The sequence below is a fragment of the Pararge aegeria genome, chromosome 22, assembly GCF_905163445.1.
Source record: "Pararge aegeria chromosome 22, ilParAegt1.1, whole genome shotgun sequence".
NCBI classification, from domain to species: Eukaryota; Metazoa; Arthropoda; class Insecta; order Lepidoptera; family Nymphalidae; genus Pararge; species Pararge aegeria.
In genome coordinates, this window is record NC_053201.1 from 5,673,395 (window position 1) to 5,691,170 (window position 17,776).

The following is a 17,776-nucleotide window of genomic DNA, read 5'->3' on the forward strand; positions in this document are numbered from 1 at the left end:
TCAGCCTTATCGCCACTTGTTTAATTTTATGATCGTACGGTAGGCAACAACCTGTTTTTTTTTAATATTCAAAAGATTATATTCGAAAGAAGCCCACAGGTTTTTGAAAAAGGTACTCAAGTGGTTATATACAATCAACTTAAGCCTCCTGTGATTTTGATTTATATATCAATATTTTTTTATATTAATTCAATGATTCATTATGAAAGTATTAATATAACTAAGTGATACAAATGTGATTATCAATATGTACTTAAATTGTTTTACTTAAGTACCTGTTTTTAATATTAATTGTGTGATTTGTTTTAAATTTTGTGACTTGAAATGTTATGTTCTAGCCTAACAAAATAAATAAAATGTTAAAAACAAAAATTGTATCTTTTTACTTCATAAGCATCATTCTCAATCTAACGACTCACTGCTGGATACAGGTCTCATCTCTAAAAAGATTTGTTTTTGTAGCATAGAACCACCACAATGAAATGCGGGTTGGCGGGTTTTGACTATACATTGTCATTTACTCACAATAACCGGGACCCATCATCATGTTATAATTTAGTTGGATACTCATTAATCGCATCAAAACGCCCACCCATGTATTTTAAGTTTAAAAAAAAATCAAAATTCATTTATTTCAAGTATGCCTAATTTATAACCACTTTTGAAACGTCAAGTCAGTCTGTTTGTAGTGACTCTACCAAAGTTTCCGAAGACAGATTCCACTAAGAAGAGCCGGCAAAAAACTCAGCAGATTGCCAACATCATTTTATAGTTTAACACTCTTTAGAATTTTTCTGTTTTGTGAGAGATTAGAACGGAGTGGCCTGCTTCCAAGCAGCCTTGTCGTTAAGGCATTCATCAATCGTGTAGTAGCCACGATTTGTTACATGTGTTTTAATATATTGTTTAAACTTAGGTGAAGGTAGATCTAATATTAACTTCGGTATCATGTTATAAAAGCATATACCCATCCCCAAAAAGGCTTTCTGTACTTTTCTCAGACAATACGCAGATATCACTAATTTATGTCCGTTTCTAGTAAGTCTGCTGTTTATATCGACTTTTTGTTTATAACTACTTATGTTTTGTTTAATAAAGATTATATAATTATAAATATATTGCGAGGCTACTGTAAGTATACCTATTTCTTTAAATTTGACACGCAGGGATTCGCGTGATCAAAGTTTATATATCTTGGTTTGACTACAAAAGCAATAACTGCCCCATCGCCTGACTGTTAGGCATAATTTATATTTAAAACTGCTGTTACTATGTCTACTTAATTGTTATTTGATTTGATTACGTAGAGTACTCCTAACATAGCAATCTTCATCACCTGCTAAGTGTCTCTGAGCGTTCATATGAAGCCCCAAAGTAAGCAACCACGATTAGTATCATGTCATTTATTTTTCCGGATTTTCATGTATAATAAAAAGCACCGCATCTACAGCTAAAGTGTGAGGGCCGTCAGAGTAACATATCACATAACAAATAAATTCTACTAACAAAACTTTACTACCTCACTCTCACTGCACACCAGCCCAAACATGTTTTCGAAACTAGTTGTGATGTGCAAATAAAGGGGATAAATAGAGAGGATACAAACACTGCAAGACAGCTTAAATATTGAAAAAAAACTAGAAGTTATTAATTTAATGTGTTTATTTCTGAGATGAAAAGAGTAGGTAGGTTATTTAAATGTTTGTACATAATATTATTCTAAAACAACTCAACACGATTAGAGGACACTAGCAATTAGTACTATGAGTATCATAACACATGAAAGTAAAACGCACCTTGTTCACCTCATATCAAGTTGTAAATCAATGTTTTATAAAACATTCTAGGAGAGCTGGCTGAAGTAGTATGTATTAAGATAAACTATTAAAAAAGGTTAATTTGTTTCCGTTTCGTTCTGTGTAAGTAAATCCCATCATAAAGTACCTTATTAATAGATGCAGGTGTTACTTTTCTGGTAATTTTACTACTTAAGTTACTTTATGTCCATAATAATACAGTTACATATTACTTGGTGCCTAATTAAATTGGAGGCATGTTGATACCTATATTATACAGTCATCATAAAAGGAAGAATTTTTTTCCAGATTTCAGTACTTTTTAAGAGTTTTTCTGATGAGCGCCATTCTCTGTTTATGTGATTCCGTGACTGCGGCGCGTTTGTAAGGCCGCAGCTCGTCGTTGCCGAATCCTGGAATCCACATATTCCATTGCCTTTCTGGAATGGAAAACTCTCTATTAATAACAATGTATTTAGCTGATATTTTACAATGTCATTTTTGTATTCTGTATTGTATCTATGTTTCACTATTCTTTTTTTTATTTCCCTATTTTAATTTAATAGTGTAAATAACTAATTTCTTAAGGATTTATTTTAAAATGTGTAACCTTTGACTAACAACTATATTCACAAACTTCAAATACACCCAGTAATATCTAATTCTATGTAGCAGTTTATCAGTGACAAGTTATACACAACCTAAGTACCAGTTCTTGCTTTTATAATATTAGTATACATGAAATGTTACATTAATACCAAGTTAATCTCTCAATCCATCCATCCTTTAAAGTGAATTTCACATATGTTTTGTACCCTATGTATGAGTACTTGGCCTATTAGGAATGGATAGTTATATATGCCCTATTGTAGTCAAGGGGTAGTAAATACACATTTTACAATAATAAGTTTGTATTTATGCTGCTGCAGTTATGGCAAGATTAAAATTTTGGATGGTGTTTTAAAGTCTTGGGCCTAACTATCCTGTTCAGGACACTTGGGGTGTAAATATCTTAAAAAATGCAAGAAACCACAGTTAATGCCAAATTATTCATTAAAAAGATTACTAAGAACCCATTACATATTCCTCAGCAGTGGTAAACAAGTTAATTAACCTCATACCTAAGTATATCTGTACATCTCGAAGCTCCACATTGGGAGCATGTCTATGCTTGGCCAATGTGCATGCTGCATTCAGCGTAGTGTCAATAAAATCATCTGCCAATTGAAGGAGGGTTTCTTCCACCTCTTCATCTAACTGTACTGTAGGATCTACTTCCCTCACAAGCTCTTGGAGGCGGGGTCTTGTCAGATACTGAAATTTTCAATGAGATTGACTTGAGTAACATAATTAATAAAATGATATACTCATAAACAGTCTAGCGTCTGTAATAAATTCCCTAGGTTTAATCATTCAGAATCATCATGATTTAAAGATAAGATTTTAAGCAATACATGTCAACTGATGGACATCTTAATTGTCTACTCCACAGTTGAGCACTACTCCACAATATATAAGTTCTAAGCCTTTATCTCCTATGAGCGAGGAAGCATAAATCAATATGGTCAATTTATAGGCTAAAGATTTACTGAGTATGGTATTGATTTATCTGTTAATAATGTTTTAGTATGATCCTGTAGTTTGTTTTTTTAGATTTACCTCCTTGGAGAGCATATCAAGCCATCAGGCCCATTTATTAAAACTAAAAGTCTGTCTGAGGACAGATAGATGTTGGGGTGCTAGAAAGGTGACACCACAGAAGTAAACACAGCATTATTGAATTAGACAGGCAACATTAAAGGAATCTTTGGAAGCAGCTCGAAACAGCTTCTAGGAGTGTAGATTTTGGAACTCCCTTCAAGACCTAGTTCCAGCAGCGGATATCAATTGGTTAAGACTATGATAATGAACGTTAATTGTGCAAACCCTGATTGGAGCAATATTGTGGGTATTTGCGCTTAAAGGACTCCCTGCTATGCAATGGAGGCCTATGCCCAGATGTAGGACGAGACTGATGATGATGAATGTGACGTTTTAAGTTATAAATACCTGTGAAGCCTGATCGCCGCCTCCTTGATTTACTTTGGAGCCGACCTGAGGCTGGGTACCCATAGGGCTGTGCTGCGAAGGGGATCCTTGTAAGGATGCAGACTGTATTTGAGGACTGTTAAGTGGGTTGTTCACGTATTGAATGCCTTGAGAGTTTAACGATCCTAGAGTTGGCATATTGGAAGCTTGACCTAAGGAACTATTTGACATTTAACATAAACTCGGATTTCAGTGAGGCAGACTTTACTTTAAACTTTTATTATGAACTTGAAGTTTTAGACGCAATCATTTTCGTTGTATGAAAAAGTCATAAACAGTAAACACAATTTCAATCCACTTTAAAATCAAAGAGTAAATAATGAGTATATACGATTACTAAATATTTTAATAGACAAGAGATTTTCCTTTCAAGTTTCAGCCTCGGAACAATGATCTTTTTCCTTCCTTTGACAAATGATAGTGACTTATAATCACAGATTAAAAATTTAATACTTTAGTCTATGTAGGCGTGCAGAAAATATTAATTTTTCGTTTATGTCGTTTTTTTAAGAAATATCAGATATCTTAAACGAATAAAATATGATATATTTCCAATGACTGAAACTGCTGGAATTGAGAGTATAGTAAAAATCATCCAAAATTTATATCACGACCTTAAGAACATGTCACCAACGGATGGTTTTTTTTTCGATATTAATAAATGCTTGTGTTTCGAAGCCTCAACCACTAGGCTAAGACCGCTTCATTTAGTAGACTCATAATATATTTACTAGGAGTATGTATTAAACATTTTAACTCTTACGCTCAGTTAATAAATTCTAGGAAAACTAGAGGTTTAGCTATGAAGAATTGATGTCTTGTTAAAGATTTAATTTTCGCGTTTAAATGCGAAAGTCATATGGTAATCTTTTATACCGTTATTTTATATTCTCGTTTTTAAAGCATAGTATAAAGTATAATCAATTATTTTTGCCAGAGTTTAGTTTTCTTTTCGGACCATGTCAAATTAAATGAACAAGGAATCTACTGAAGATATCACAATACAAAGTGGGTGCTAGTGTTTGTAAGCTCAAATAAGGTTCCAAGATAGCCTGTGGGTGTACAACAAATTATCTGAGCGGACGAACATATCCAACCGACCGATTACCTCACAGCCTACAAAATACCAACATGTGTTTTAACTAAAAACGCGTGGAATGTTACAAATGGCCTTCCACTGTTGCATTTCTAGATAGGAAAAATAAAAGCCAACAAATCAATTGAAAATTATTTAATTAATCAATTTCATCATCCAAAAGGGATGACATGTCTGAGAAATCATCATCCATAAATTTGTCTGAGCTCACGTTACCTTTTTTAAAATCTACCGTAAACTGCTTCAATGCCTTTTTAAAATCCCAATCGTGTTGTAGGAGACGACTGCAAAAAAAACCATAATCTTTACTTAATACTAATATTGAAATTTCGATAGTTTGGGAACTCAATTTCGCCTAAATTGTGATCGGAGGTGGATAAAATTCAGCACAAAACACATATTATACATTGAAACAGCACAGTATTTTAAAAAATATTCTTTGGGAAAAAAAACAAAATCCTACAGAAAAATTGGTAGGTTTTATAATTTTAATATTATAATATTTGTATTATTGTAATATTGCACAATTGTAATATTGTATAATTTTAATATTGTATAATTGTAGTATTGTATAAATTGTAATATTGTAATATGTATTAATCGACGGCGAGATGGTGATAACCCCATAGATTATCACCATCTCGGCGTTTATAAATTACACCATACAGATTCTCCTGCATATCGCGGAGCATAGCAAATAAATAAATAAATAAATATACTTAGACAATACACACATCGACATCTAGCCCCAAAGTAAGCGTAGCTTGTGTTATGGGTACTAAGATAGCTGATGAATATTTTTTTATGAACATAATACACATAATTACTTATAATATACAGATAAACACCCAGACATTGAAAAACATTCATGTTCATCACACAAACATTTTCCGGTTGTGGGAATCGAACCCACGACCTTGGACTCAGAAAGCAGGGTCGCTGCCCACTGTGCCACTCGGCCGTCTAATTTTCATAATATATCATGGATTTCCGCAAAGTAACGCCTGCTTCTATCCAATATGTAAGTATGAAGTTTAAGCAATTTACATGTTAGCTTTCTTATAATTAAAAAGTGAATTTATCCTTGTATACTTAAAGATAACTTACGCCTCCGCCTCGTGCGCCTTCAATTGTGTGTAATAGCTGAATATATTGCACATATTCACTATATCTTCTGGGTCGGGGTCAATTAGTGTAAACTGCATTATATTTCTGATTGGGTTCTGAAACAGTGTGAGGTTAAAAACTAACTATTACTTTATGAAAATAAAACAATGGAAGAACGATGGAAACTTTTAGTAATCTGATAAATCTACAATGTTTGGGCGGCCTCATGATAATAAATAAATATATTACAACAATACTACATCGCCATCTAGCCCCCAATGTAAGCGTGATATGGGCAAGTACCAAGATGAATATTTTTATGAAAATTATACATAAATATTGTTAATTTTTCCTATTGTGTTGTGTTGCAATAAAATCTATTTCTATTCTATAAATACTTATAATATGCGGATAAAAAACCAGACACTATAAAACTCATGTTCAACATACAAAAATTTTCCACCAATCCACATTGGGCCAGTTACTTATTGTGATGATAGTTATAAAACAACAGTAGAGTTATGAAAAACTTAAGGATAGGCATTGTAAGAGTTATAAAAAGCCTACCCTCAAGTATTTATGACTTAAAATCGAGATTTTCTTCATATTATGATAATCTGCATACACGCCACTGCCGGTCTCCCTGAAAGGGAAGCTGAAGCCTTTCCCACTAGGCTATCATCGCTGCCCGTCATGCTGGTAAACTATGGGTTGGCGGGCTGATACCCTAACTTGCTGGCTTCACTGTACCTTAAAACTATTCCTGATGATCCTCTCCGTCGCCAATGACACTGACAGCATGTCGTGCACGATCATATAACTTGTCAGTACGTTATTATAACTTTTGGGAGCAATGTATAATACGAAAGTCCTTCTGAAGTGTAAAAATCTCTCTTTATAATGCTTAGGTGATATCTCCTTGTAAACTCCACTTATTACTATGACCATAGATTTTATCTGTAAAAGAAAATAGAGAGAATTAAACCATGCATGTAAGTTTTATTAGGGGAATTAAAAAAATTAAAAATGTATTTATTTCAAGTAGGCCTAATATAAGCACTTTTGAAACGTAAAGTCTGTTGGTAGTGACTCTACCATCGGTTCGGAAGGCAGATTCTAACGAGAAGAAGCCGGCCAGAAACTCAGCAGTTGCTCTTTTCCAACATAAACAATTTACATTTTACATTTTAACATTCATTTTTCCATTTTGTGAGAGATGAAAGCGGAACCGGATACTTCCAAGCAACCTTGTCATTAAGAAATTCATCAATTGTATAGTAACCTCGATAAATTAAATGTGTTTTTATACATTCTTTAGACTTATGTAATGTTAAATCTAATATTACCTTCGGTATCATGTTATAAAAGCATATACTACCAGAAATCCTTTGTAGTTTTATTAGTGCGAAAGTGTATTTGTTTGTATGTTTTCCTTCACGCCTTAAGTAAGCGACAAATCAACTCGATTATTGGAGTAGATTTAGTTGAAAGGACGGCGAGTAACATCGGCTTCTTGTTATTTTTATTTTACTTACTTCATTGCATACAAAAAAAGATAAAAGTACAGGAAAAAACTAATAAAATTGACGGCCGTTTATATAAAACGTAAGCTTACAAAAAAAATCTATAATAATGTTAAGGATTATTTAAACGATAAAAAGCTTGGGTGTGAATTGCTCTAATTTCATAACTTAATATTAATTTACTGTGATGGTGATAACAAAAAAAATTACCCGGCTAAGTTTGCTGCGGGCTTCTTAGACCAGGGCGCGTTTGGAACCCTCGTAGCTTTAGGTTTAAGTTGGCGAACGAAGTTATCACCATCCCCTTACAATTATGTAAAAATATATGTATGTACGATTCATTAGTATAATTGACGACACTGCTTTCTGAGTCTATAGGTAGGCCTACATGAATAAAGAAATTTTGTATTTGTTTTTAGAATTTTGTATGCAGATTTCCTCACGGCGTTTTCCTTAACCGTTTAAGCAAGTGATATTTCACTTGCTTCACAAGATTTTCGTACAGCACACAGATTATTAAATGGGAGGTTATACTCACATCGTGTTTCAATACATCTATATTGAAGGTGTTAAGATCGTGAACTGTGTGTGGCAGCTTAGATATCACCGCAATAAGCGCGTGCCTCGACCTGTAGAACTTTTTGTTCTTATCGACCACCTGGGCACGTTTCACGGGATTAAGGAAATTACGAGAGTGCATCGCGTATGGATCCTTTAGCATGTCTTCCGGTGTTTCTAAAATAAACAATCATTAACACCATCATATCAATAGACGTCCACTGCTAGACATAGGTATTTTGTAGGGAGTTTCAAATTCGACGGTTTTGTGCCGCTTGAATCCAGCGGCTATCTGCGATGCGCCTAATGTCCGTCCACATCACCGGGGGTCGACCAACGCTAAGTTTACCAGTGCGGGGTCGCCATTCCAGCACCGTGGGACCCCAACGTCCATCCCTCCTCCGAACTATGTGCCTCGCCCATTGCCACTTCAGCTTCGCGACTCGTTGAGCTATGTCGGTAACTCTGGTTCTTCTACGGATCTCCACATTTATGATTTTATCACGTAGAGATACTCCGAGCATAGCTCTCTGAGGCCCATAGTTAGCGACCATGTTTCGGAGCCATAGGTACACAACAATAGCAGTGGCGTGCACTTCATGCGGATTGTTTCCATTTTATGCAATTTTACTGCTGTATGCATACCCTGGTAAGAAACCCAGTGCACGCCACTGAAAAATAGGTACGGTTAGGTACAAAACAATAAAATATAAAAAAAAAAAATTGAAAATCCTCGATTTTCACTTTTTTTTTTTATTCCGCTACAAGTTAGCCCTTGACTGCAATCTCACTTGGTGGTAAGTGATGATGCAGTCTAATAATATTTATTGGTTAGTAATAGCAAATAATTATACTATGTAGGTATAGATAGTAAGGGGGCGTTCGTAAAATACGTGAGATGTTTAAGGGGGGGAGGGGGTCGAGTCAAATCTTATCTAAGCTTACGTTGCAGAGAGAGGGGGTGTCTGAAAATATCACGCAATTTTTTAATGATTTATAAAAAATATATATATACTATTTTGGTCCATTGGTCTTTTTACAATAACAATCCAACGCGTTTACGTAAAAAAAAAAACACATTTTGAAAAATCTCACGTGAGATTAGCGGATGGGGGAGCGGGTTGAATAAAATCTCACGACATCTCACCAGGGGGAGAGTAAGGGATAGAAAATAAAAAAAAAGCACCTCACGTAATTTATAGACGCACCCTGACTGAAAAAGTTAAATTTACCGTCAAAATCGGTACACATCGTCAAATTGGCTTGAATATCATAGAACATCTCTAGTTTTCGACGATTTGTATCATAATGTGCGAAGTACAGGGTCACGAACTTTTCTATGACCATTTTAGTTTTACTGTCCGCTGATATTACGAAGTGTTTGAAAAACGGCAACATCACACCGTGTTCGTTCAATGGTACACCGTCCTGTTAATATGAAGTAGATAAAAATTTATTTTAAACACATATTTTGAAAATCTAAGTATATATCAATAAATAAAAACAGTGACAAACTCCGTGGCGCAACGGTGAGCGCTAAGAATTTAAATAGGAGGTCCCGGATTCGATTCCCGGCAAGCAATTTGGGAATTTATTATTTCTGAATTTTCTCTGGTCTGGTCTGCTAGGAGGCTTTGGGCGGGTCTAGTTACCACCCTACCGACAAAGACGTCCAACTAAGCGATTTAGTGTTCCGCTGCGAGGTCGCGTAGAAATCAATAAGGGGTATTACAACCATATTCTCCAACAAATTAGCCCGCTACCTAACAGGTTAGTAAGATGGTTTCGGGATAACCTATTAGGGACTATGTCAGGTATATTGATAATTAAACTCATACGCCTGATCGGTATCTACGCGACATTATACCGGAACGCAAAAACGCTTAGCCGCACGACTTTGTCGGTGCGGTGGTAACTAGCCACGGCCGAAGATTCCCACCAGAAGACAAAGAAAAATTCAGGAATTATAAATTCCCAAATTGCCACTGCGGGAATCGAACCCGGAACCACTTTAATTGGCGTTTTGACAAAATCTAATTGAATTGATGGTTTTCAAGATCGGCTTTGTATTTGATTCGCGGCCTATGTTCGTGTGTCGGTTTGTATTTTAAATAAATAAATATAAAATGACAATATATCGCTATATAATATGGGTAATCAGATAACTGATGAATATTTTTATGAATAATATACGTTACCCACCCAGACGCCGGAAAACATTAATGTTCATCACAAAAAATAATTCCAGTTGTGGGAATCGAACCCACAGCCTTGGACTCAGAAAGCAGGGTCGCATCCCACTGCGCCAGTCAGCCGTCAATTTTGATGTTAATACGGCTGCATTTTCCATGTCTTGTATGAGACTCAGACGATGCAAATTTACCTTCAGTTGTATGAGTCGTTAGAGCTGATAACAATAAATTTATTTTTACCAATTCAGTCAATCTGGGGAACTTCTGTGCTAATAATCTTATGTACGTAACCATATCCATGCCTTCCTCGCAGAGTGGGTTACCCTCCACCCACAGCTTTTCAATTTTACTGCTTATCCTTTGTAACTCGGCAACTGATGGAATCTGTAAACATATGTAAATAAATCTTACTAATATTGTAAATGTGAAAGTGTGGATGTTTGTTACTCTAAGCAAAAACGGCTTTGGATGAAATTTGACATAAATTGTATTGAATAAAGGCTACCTTTTATCCAGATTCCTTGAGTAGTTCCCGAGGGAAAATTTAAAATTGTTTACGAGCTAAGTCGCGGGCAGACAGCTTTGAAATTTGGTACGCATGTCACTTATGCTATGGAAAAGTACATTTACTTTCTATACCGATCACTCAAATCGTTTCCGTGATAATATTAAAAATTGTAAACCAACGAAGCCCACGCAGACAAAGTCGCGGGCAGAAGCTAGTAAATAAAAACCCTTCAAAAATACACACATCGCCATCTAGCCCCAAAGTAATCGTAGCTTGTGTTTTGGGAACTAAGATGTCTGATGAATATTTTTATGAATAATATACATAAATACTTAGAACTTACATATATAACACCCAGACACTGAAAAACATTCATGGCCATCACACAAACATTTTCCAGTAGTGGGAAATGAACCCACGTCCTTGAGCTCAGAAAGCAGGGTCGCCACAAACTCGGCCAATTGGCCGACAAAGTAAATATAAGTGTGTAAAATAGAGGAACCTAAATGCGGCACGGGCCAAGTCGGCACGGCACTAAAGCGACCGTTTCTAAGCGAAGACTGTAACATATACCTTATCAGAAGAAGAAAGATATACCTTACTTTCTTTTTTACCTTATTGACGGCCGACTGGCTCAATCGGCAGCGACCCTGCCATCTGAGTCCTAGGCCGTGGGTACGATTCCCACAAGTGGAAAATGTTTGTGTGATGAACGTGATTGTTTTTCAGTGTCAGGATGTTTATATGTATATTATAAGTAATTATGTGTATTATATTCATAATAAATTCAAATTCAACATTTCTTAATTCATGTAGGCCTATCACAGTCACTTATGAAGCGTTCATACATACATGTTTACATAATTGTAAGGGGATGGTGATAACTTCGTTCGCCAACTTAAACCTAAAGCTACGAGGGTTCCCAACGCGCCTTGGTCTAAGAAGAGCCCACAACAAACTTAGCCGGGTTATTTTTTTTTTGTTATCACCATCTCACAGTAAATTTATTTAGCTATGAAGCTAGAGCAATTCACACCCAAGCTTTTTTATCGTATCGTTTAAAAGCACAGCACAATAATATTCAACAGCTATCTTGGTACCCATAACACAAGCTACGCTTACTTTAAGGTTAGATGGCGATGTGTGTGCTGTCGCAGTATTTATAGTATAGGTAACATTTTATGTAGTACTTACATTGTTATTACTTAAATTGACGCCAATCAGGTCTCCCTTGATGAAAAAGTTCAATATTTCCAGTGGCACTTGGCTGCAAGGAAACATAATGGAATACTGCATACGTTTAATTCGATCACAAGTTAGGTTTTTATTGAAACTGTACTGTGACAGGGCAGGCTTATCAGAGTTAAGCTGAATGTAAACTTGGTGGTACATCATAGAATTAGGAGCATACAGAATCCGTGTACACGACTAATATTGAAGCATCAAAAAACCACTCCACGTTAGTAGTGTTTCTCGAACAGGCGTTTAGTCACTTAATTCATTTAGTAGTTGAGAGTAAATTATCTTAGTACCTCTAAATAAATAAAATAATAAATTAATATACGACAATACACACATCGCCATCTAGCCCCAAAGTAAGCGTAGCTTGTGTTATGGGTACTAAGATAGCTGTTGAATATTTTTATGAATATAATACACATAAATACATCTAATATACAGATAAACACCCAGACACTGAAAAACAATCATTCATCACACAAACATTTTCCAGTTGCGGGAATCGAATCGAACAACAATCCGCGGTGTGAAGTGCAACGTGCTCGGGACGTCTTCTCTGTTTTTGGACACAATTCAATAATGGTTGAGGATTCTGTTTTTTCTAAATTCTGTGGTTAATCATCCTCATTATCAACCCATAACTGGGCACCGATCGCCTCTCAGGATGAGAAGGGTACAGGGTACAGTACACCACGCTGGCAAAGTGCGGTTTGGTGGACTTCACATGCCTTTAAGACCGTTATGGAGATTGAGGCATGCAGATTTTTTGAAAACAAGTGATCTTTTTATTTGTTTAATATTAAAAACGCACCTAACTCCGAAAAGTTAACGCTCCTCGCTCAGTCCAGCCGAAATTTATCCCAAAGCCCTAAGTGCTACTACTTGTCTTATACTAATATATAAATCTGAAGAGTTGTGTTTGTTTGTTTACTTGAACGCCATGATCTCAGAAACTACTGGTCGGATTTGAAAAATTCTTTGAGTGTTGGATAGCCCGTTTATTGAGGAAGGCTATGATATATATCATCAAGCGTTTCAAAGCTTCCGCTTCATACGCTACGTAGACGGTTAAAGTTTCGATATAATCATGTATGGCAAAGTTACTCCCCTTTAAAAGTTCTAAAAAAAAGTCCGTGACAGCATATGTCTTCTTTTAAGCTTGATGTACAAGCGGACGAAGTCGCGAGATACCGCTAGTAGTAATGTAAAATTAAATAAAAAGTGCAAGATTTTAGCTTAGTTTTTGGTTCAATCATTGTAAAATTAATTTACTATATTTTGCATCGATGACATTTATAAAAAAAAACTGCATTTTAAATTATATAAAATTGGTATTTGTAAAGTTTTCACCATTTTGGATTAAATAAAATTTTCTTATTATAATTATTATTAAAATTGGTAGTAGCACTTTGCGCGTGAGCTCGTCTTTGGTTTTATGTGTAATAAAAACATATATAAGCATCATATATATGTTTTTATTACACATATATCATTTCGATATTATTTCCACTTGTGCGCCAGTGTTGATATAGCTGTGGGAGAAGATAAACTAATATTCGTTCACCGGGAAGACAATTGTCTTCTTCCCATGCTAGCTGTGTCGGTGAGATTGTGATATGTGCACAAGATGTTGTCCTCTGAAGTCTTACAAAAATAAAAATTACCTCAAATTGTTAGAAGACAAATTTAAAATCTTTGTCTCCCTGCCCATCCTGATCATAAGAATTTTAAAGTGCGATAACAGGTTTAGTTTGTAAAAATGGATTTTTTTTTCTTTGAGTACTGAAAATAAAAGAAGAGAAAAATAAAAAAAAACTTAATTGGTTAAATAGCATACTTAACGAAAGAAGGTAGTAGATAGGAGGTTTTTCTCACATTGAATAGAGATCATTTTTTTTAATGTAGTAAGTATTATGTAAATTAATAATAACAGGTAGTAGTATATAGATGAAGGTTTCACTATACATTATATATATTTTAATTATTAATATAGGTATATAAAAAGGTTTACTGCATCAAAACTGTGTAGTCTTTTCTTACTATATTTTTATATTTAATAATTTGTGAACTAGTCATCCTTATATTTATTTTAATTTAACAAGGTTAACTATGACCCACAAATATTGAAATAGATTCAGGTAAAAAGTACTAATTTGGCCATGGTGTGGGTGAGTATCTGACTCTTAACTAGTTATAACTGTATTTAGGACATTACATGTTCACATAATCTAACGTGGACTACTGGCATGAACAGTATTCATACTTTATTATAAATACTGTAATGTAATGTGCTGGTAAAGTGCACTGTTAAAACACATCATTTATTTCTTAGAATTTACTAACTTAATATCAAAACATGATTAAATAGTAGGTCTATAAACTCTGTGCAAAAATGTAGTTTTATATAAAAACAATTTTATATAAAACTACTTTGATTCTAAGGATTGAGTTTGTATGTATTTATATTTCTGTGATAAAAAAAGATGTTAGTGATGATGCAACACACTCACAAAGAAAATGCGTATTCACTATTGATTTGCAGGTATTCATATCATAGGTGGTGAGAAGAAGAGAAGCTGAAAAGTGATTCCAGGCATGCATTCTATGCGATGCATTCTAAAATGGGCTGTTGACCTCCTGTCTATCCATGGGATATTAACCACTTAATGTTCATCAGAGAGTAGAGCTCTAGTATGATTTATCCCTTGCATTGTCTGCAAAGTGGTGCTGTTTATAGGCAAAGGTATTCCACTTAAGGTAACTCCACCTACTTCAATTAATTATTGCTACAAAAAAAAACACACCAACTAAAATTTTTTTTAAGCATAATGCTAAATAGACTACCCCATGATACTACTACACATGTAAAACCTAATGATAAAAACGTAGTTCAAGTGAATAAGCAATAAAATTTTGAAATCATTACCTGGATCCTCACAAAAGTTTGACAGATTCAATTCACGGTGTTCATTGAAACGTCTACTGACAATGTTGCTGACTATTTCGTTAACTGTAATTTTCTCATCAAAGCATTCAGTAGACGTCTTGTCATTTAGTAATATGTCTAAACTGAACATGTTCCTACAGTATGGGAACATGAAATCCATTTTCAGTATCTTTAAGACTAACATTAAACTGTTTGTATAGAATGACGTGAGTAAATTGTTCTCTACAAAGTTTACTGGTATGACTGTGAGTCCAAAATATTCATTCAGAGTTTCAAACAGCTTTAAGTTGCCATCTGACCACCTGCAAACCTGAAAATGGTATTTCTTAAATAAATTATAAATAATTAGTTGCTCACATCCTTCGTCCAAAATCCTGTGGGAATTGTTAGTTTTGCTGGGATAAAAAGTACCCTCTGTCACTTTCCATCCTTTTAACAAACCCTATGCCAAAAATCATGTTGATTGGTTGTTTAGTCAGGGTGTATGTACATGTACGCTCTTGTAAGATGTGAACTTCAAGCTAAGGATAGAACAAGAAGACCGAACTAACCTTTATAGGAGATATTGTTAGGTTCAGAGAGGTTCAAGTTTCAGGGGTGATGCTGATAGGACGTCAGTAAATCATGTGTCTCAATTATGGGGGAATAAAGTAGAATGGTCCTTACATAGAACAGATGAACAATCTGGCAATGGCAGGCATTCCCTCATTATACCAATTAACACACTTTTGCGGCAGAAAATTTTCACCAATAACATAAATTTGTTATTAAAAATTATCTCCTTGATATATATATATATCAGGTTTTCATTATACTTTATTTATAAGAAAAATATAAAAAGACAAATGTTTAAAACCTGGTGGAAAAAACAAATTATAGAAAATGGAAGAGTGCAAGAAATTGATTGGTAAAGTAATGAGATCATCTTCATTATGAAATCATTACTGGCCAACTACAGAGCACAGGTCTCCTCTAAGAATGAGAAGGGTTCAGGCCCTAATCTAGTATTGGTAGAATTTAGACCAAAGTCAAAGTCAAAGTCAAAGTCAAATATTTCTTTATTCAAATAGGCACATAGATGGCACTTTTGATGCGTTATTGTATACAAAATGTGTACATAGCAGTGAGTAGTGATGGCGATAACTACAATCGTAAACTTAAAACTAAAGCTACGAGGGTTCCAATCGCGCCCTGGTCTAAGAAGAAGCCCACAACAAACTTAGCCGGGTGTTCTTTTTGTTATCACCATCTCACGTTGTCATTAGAAAATATTTAAGAAGCAACCTGGTTAGAGCAATTGTTTACACCCAAGCTTTTTTATCGTTCCTTTATACTATAATAGGACTTTTCTATAAGCTTTCGCTTAATACAAACTTTGAACTTCTTTAGTGACATCCCCAAGATATCAACCGGTAATTTATTGTAAAATTGTATAATTTCTTTTAAATGAATTGCTTATTTTGTGTAGTCTAGTGTACTGCACGACCCTTGAGTCCCTTGAGTTGGTGAGTGAGAACATCATTGAGAAATCTCAGGCACACAGGTTTTCTGCCAATGTTTTCCTTCACTGTCAGCAGGGCTAGCTTGTATAGACAGGAGATAAAATTTATATCTCCTGACAAAGGATATAATTAACGTGTCCACTTGCTTGGGCATGGGAACAGGGAATAGTAGAAGTTTACCCCTGTTTATTATTACACATACATTATTTGGATATTATTTCCACTTTTGTGCTTTATCAACTGTGTGCGAGTTGATTAAGCTGTGGGAGGAGATAAATTATTATCCTTTCCTCCGGGAGAAAATTTTCTTCTGCCCATGCTAGTGCTGAGATGCATGCAGAGCACTTAGTACTCCCAAATGGAAGGCTGAAATCTTAACCACTAGGCTAAAACTGCTTATTATTCTTTAACATGTTATAAAATAAATAAAAGCATTAAAAAAATATTTTCTTGATGATTTTCTTCATCAACCGATTACCAGGCTACTACAGGGCAAGGGTTTCCTGTTGGGGACATAGTCTCCCATGCTGGCCAAATATAGATTGGTAGACTTCACACATCATTGAGATCATTGCAAGAACTCTCAGGAATGCCAGATTCCCTTAGGTTGTTTTCCTTCACCGTTTAAAGCAAGTGATATTTAAATTGCTTAAATTAAAAACGCGCATAACTCCGAAAAGTCAGTGGTGCGTCCGGGGCTCGATAGGAATTTTCCAAATTCCACGATTTTGTGTAGCTTGCTTCATCAGCATTTTTTAAATTTATTGAATGCGGTGTGGATATTTTGATTACGGTGCTCGAGCCATACAGGTTCAAGACTTAAAATAATGGGCTTGTTTCACCTTTTTCGTTTCACTTACCAATATTTTATGAAACGAATGCTTTGCCATTTCCTCTTCTGTAGCTAAAGTCTTTTCAATATAATCCACAATTTCTCTACTAGAAGTGACTCTATTCAATAGAAACTTTCTATACTTATCAAATTGATACATTTTGCGTCGAGTTATATGTATATAGCTTACTTTTTTTACTTAATATAATAGCACAGTATGAATAAACTTATTTAAGTTATTAATAATTTGTTAAACATTGATAATTAATAAGAATTTTTGATAAAATTAGAATTTAATTTATTTATTTAAATTCACAAACATAACAAACCACAGAGAATCCACCACAGATTATTAACAATTTAAAATTACACAGATAACAGTGGATCA

At 34.7% G+C, this 17,776-nt stretch overlaps 2 protein-coding genes across 2 annotated transcripts; both read right to left on the reverse strand.

Annotated features, from left to right (window-relative positions):
- Nucleotides 1-1,643: 1,643 nt before the first annotated feature.
- Nucleotides 1,644-4,286, reverse strand: LOC120633885 (transcription initiation factor TFIID subunit 12). The gene is made up of 3 exons (XM_039904268.1): nucleotides 3,846-4,286; nucleotides 2,918-3,110; nucleotides 1,644-2,236 (listed from the first exon to the last, which is right to left on the reverse strand). The coding sequence occupies exons 1-3, from the start codon at nucleotides 4,053-4,055 to the stop codon at nucleotides 2,109-2,111; spliced, it is 531 nt and encodes a 176-aa protein (XP_039760202.1). The 5' UTR covers nucleotides 4,056-4,286; the 3' UTR covers nucleotides 1,644-2,108.
- An 833-nt stretch (nucleotides 4,287-5,119) lies between these two features.
- Nucleotides 5,120-17,618, reverse strand: LOC120633929 (nuclear RNA export factor 1-like). The gene is made up of 10 exons (XM_039904339.1): nucleotides 17,417-17,618; nucleotides 15,034-15,364; nucleotides 13,772-13,889; nucleotides 12,063-12,135; nucleotides 10,601-10,744; nucleotides 9,401-9,596; nucleotides 8,149-8,345; nucleotides 6,838-7,044; nucleotides 6,088-6,203; nucleotides 5,120-5,264 (listed from the first exon to the last, which is right to left on the reverse strand). The coding sequence occupies exons 1-10, from the start codon at nucleotides 17,546-17,548 to the stop codon at nucleotides 5,120-5,122; spliced, it is 1,659 nt and encodes a 552-aa protein (XP_039760273.1). The 5' UTR covers nucleotides 17,549-17,618.
- Between the last annotated feature and the right edge of the window lie 158 nt (nucleotides 17,619-17,776).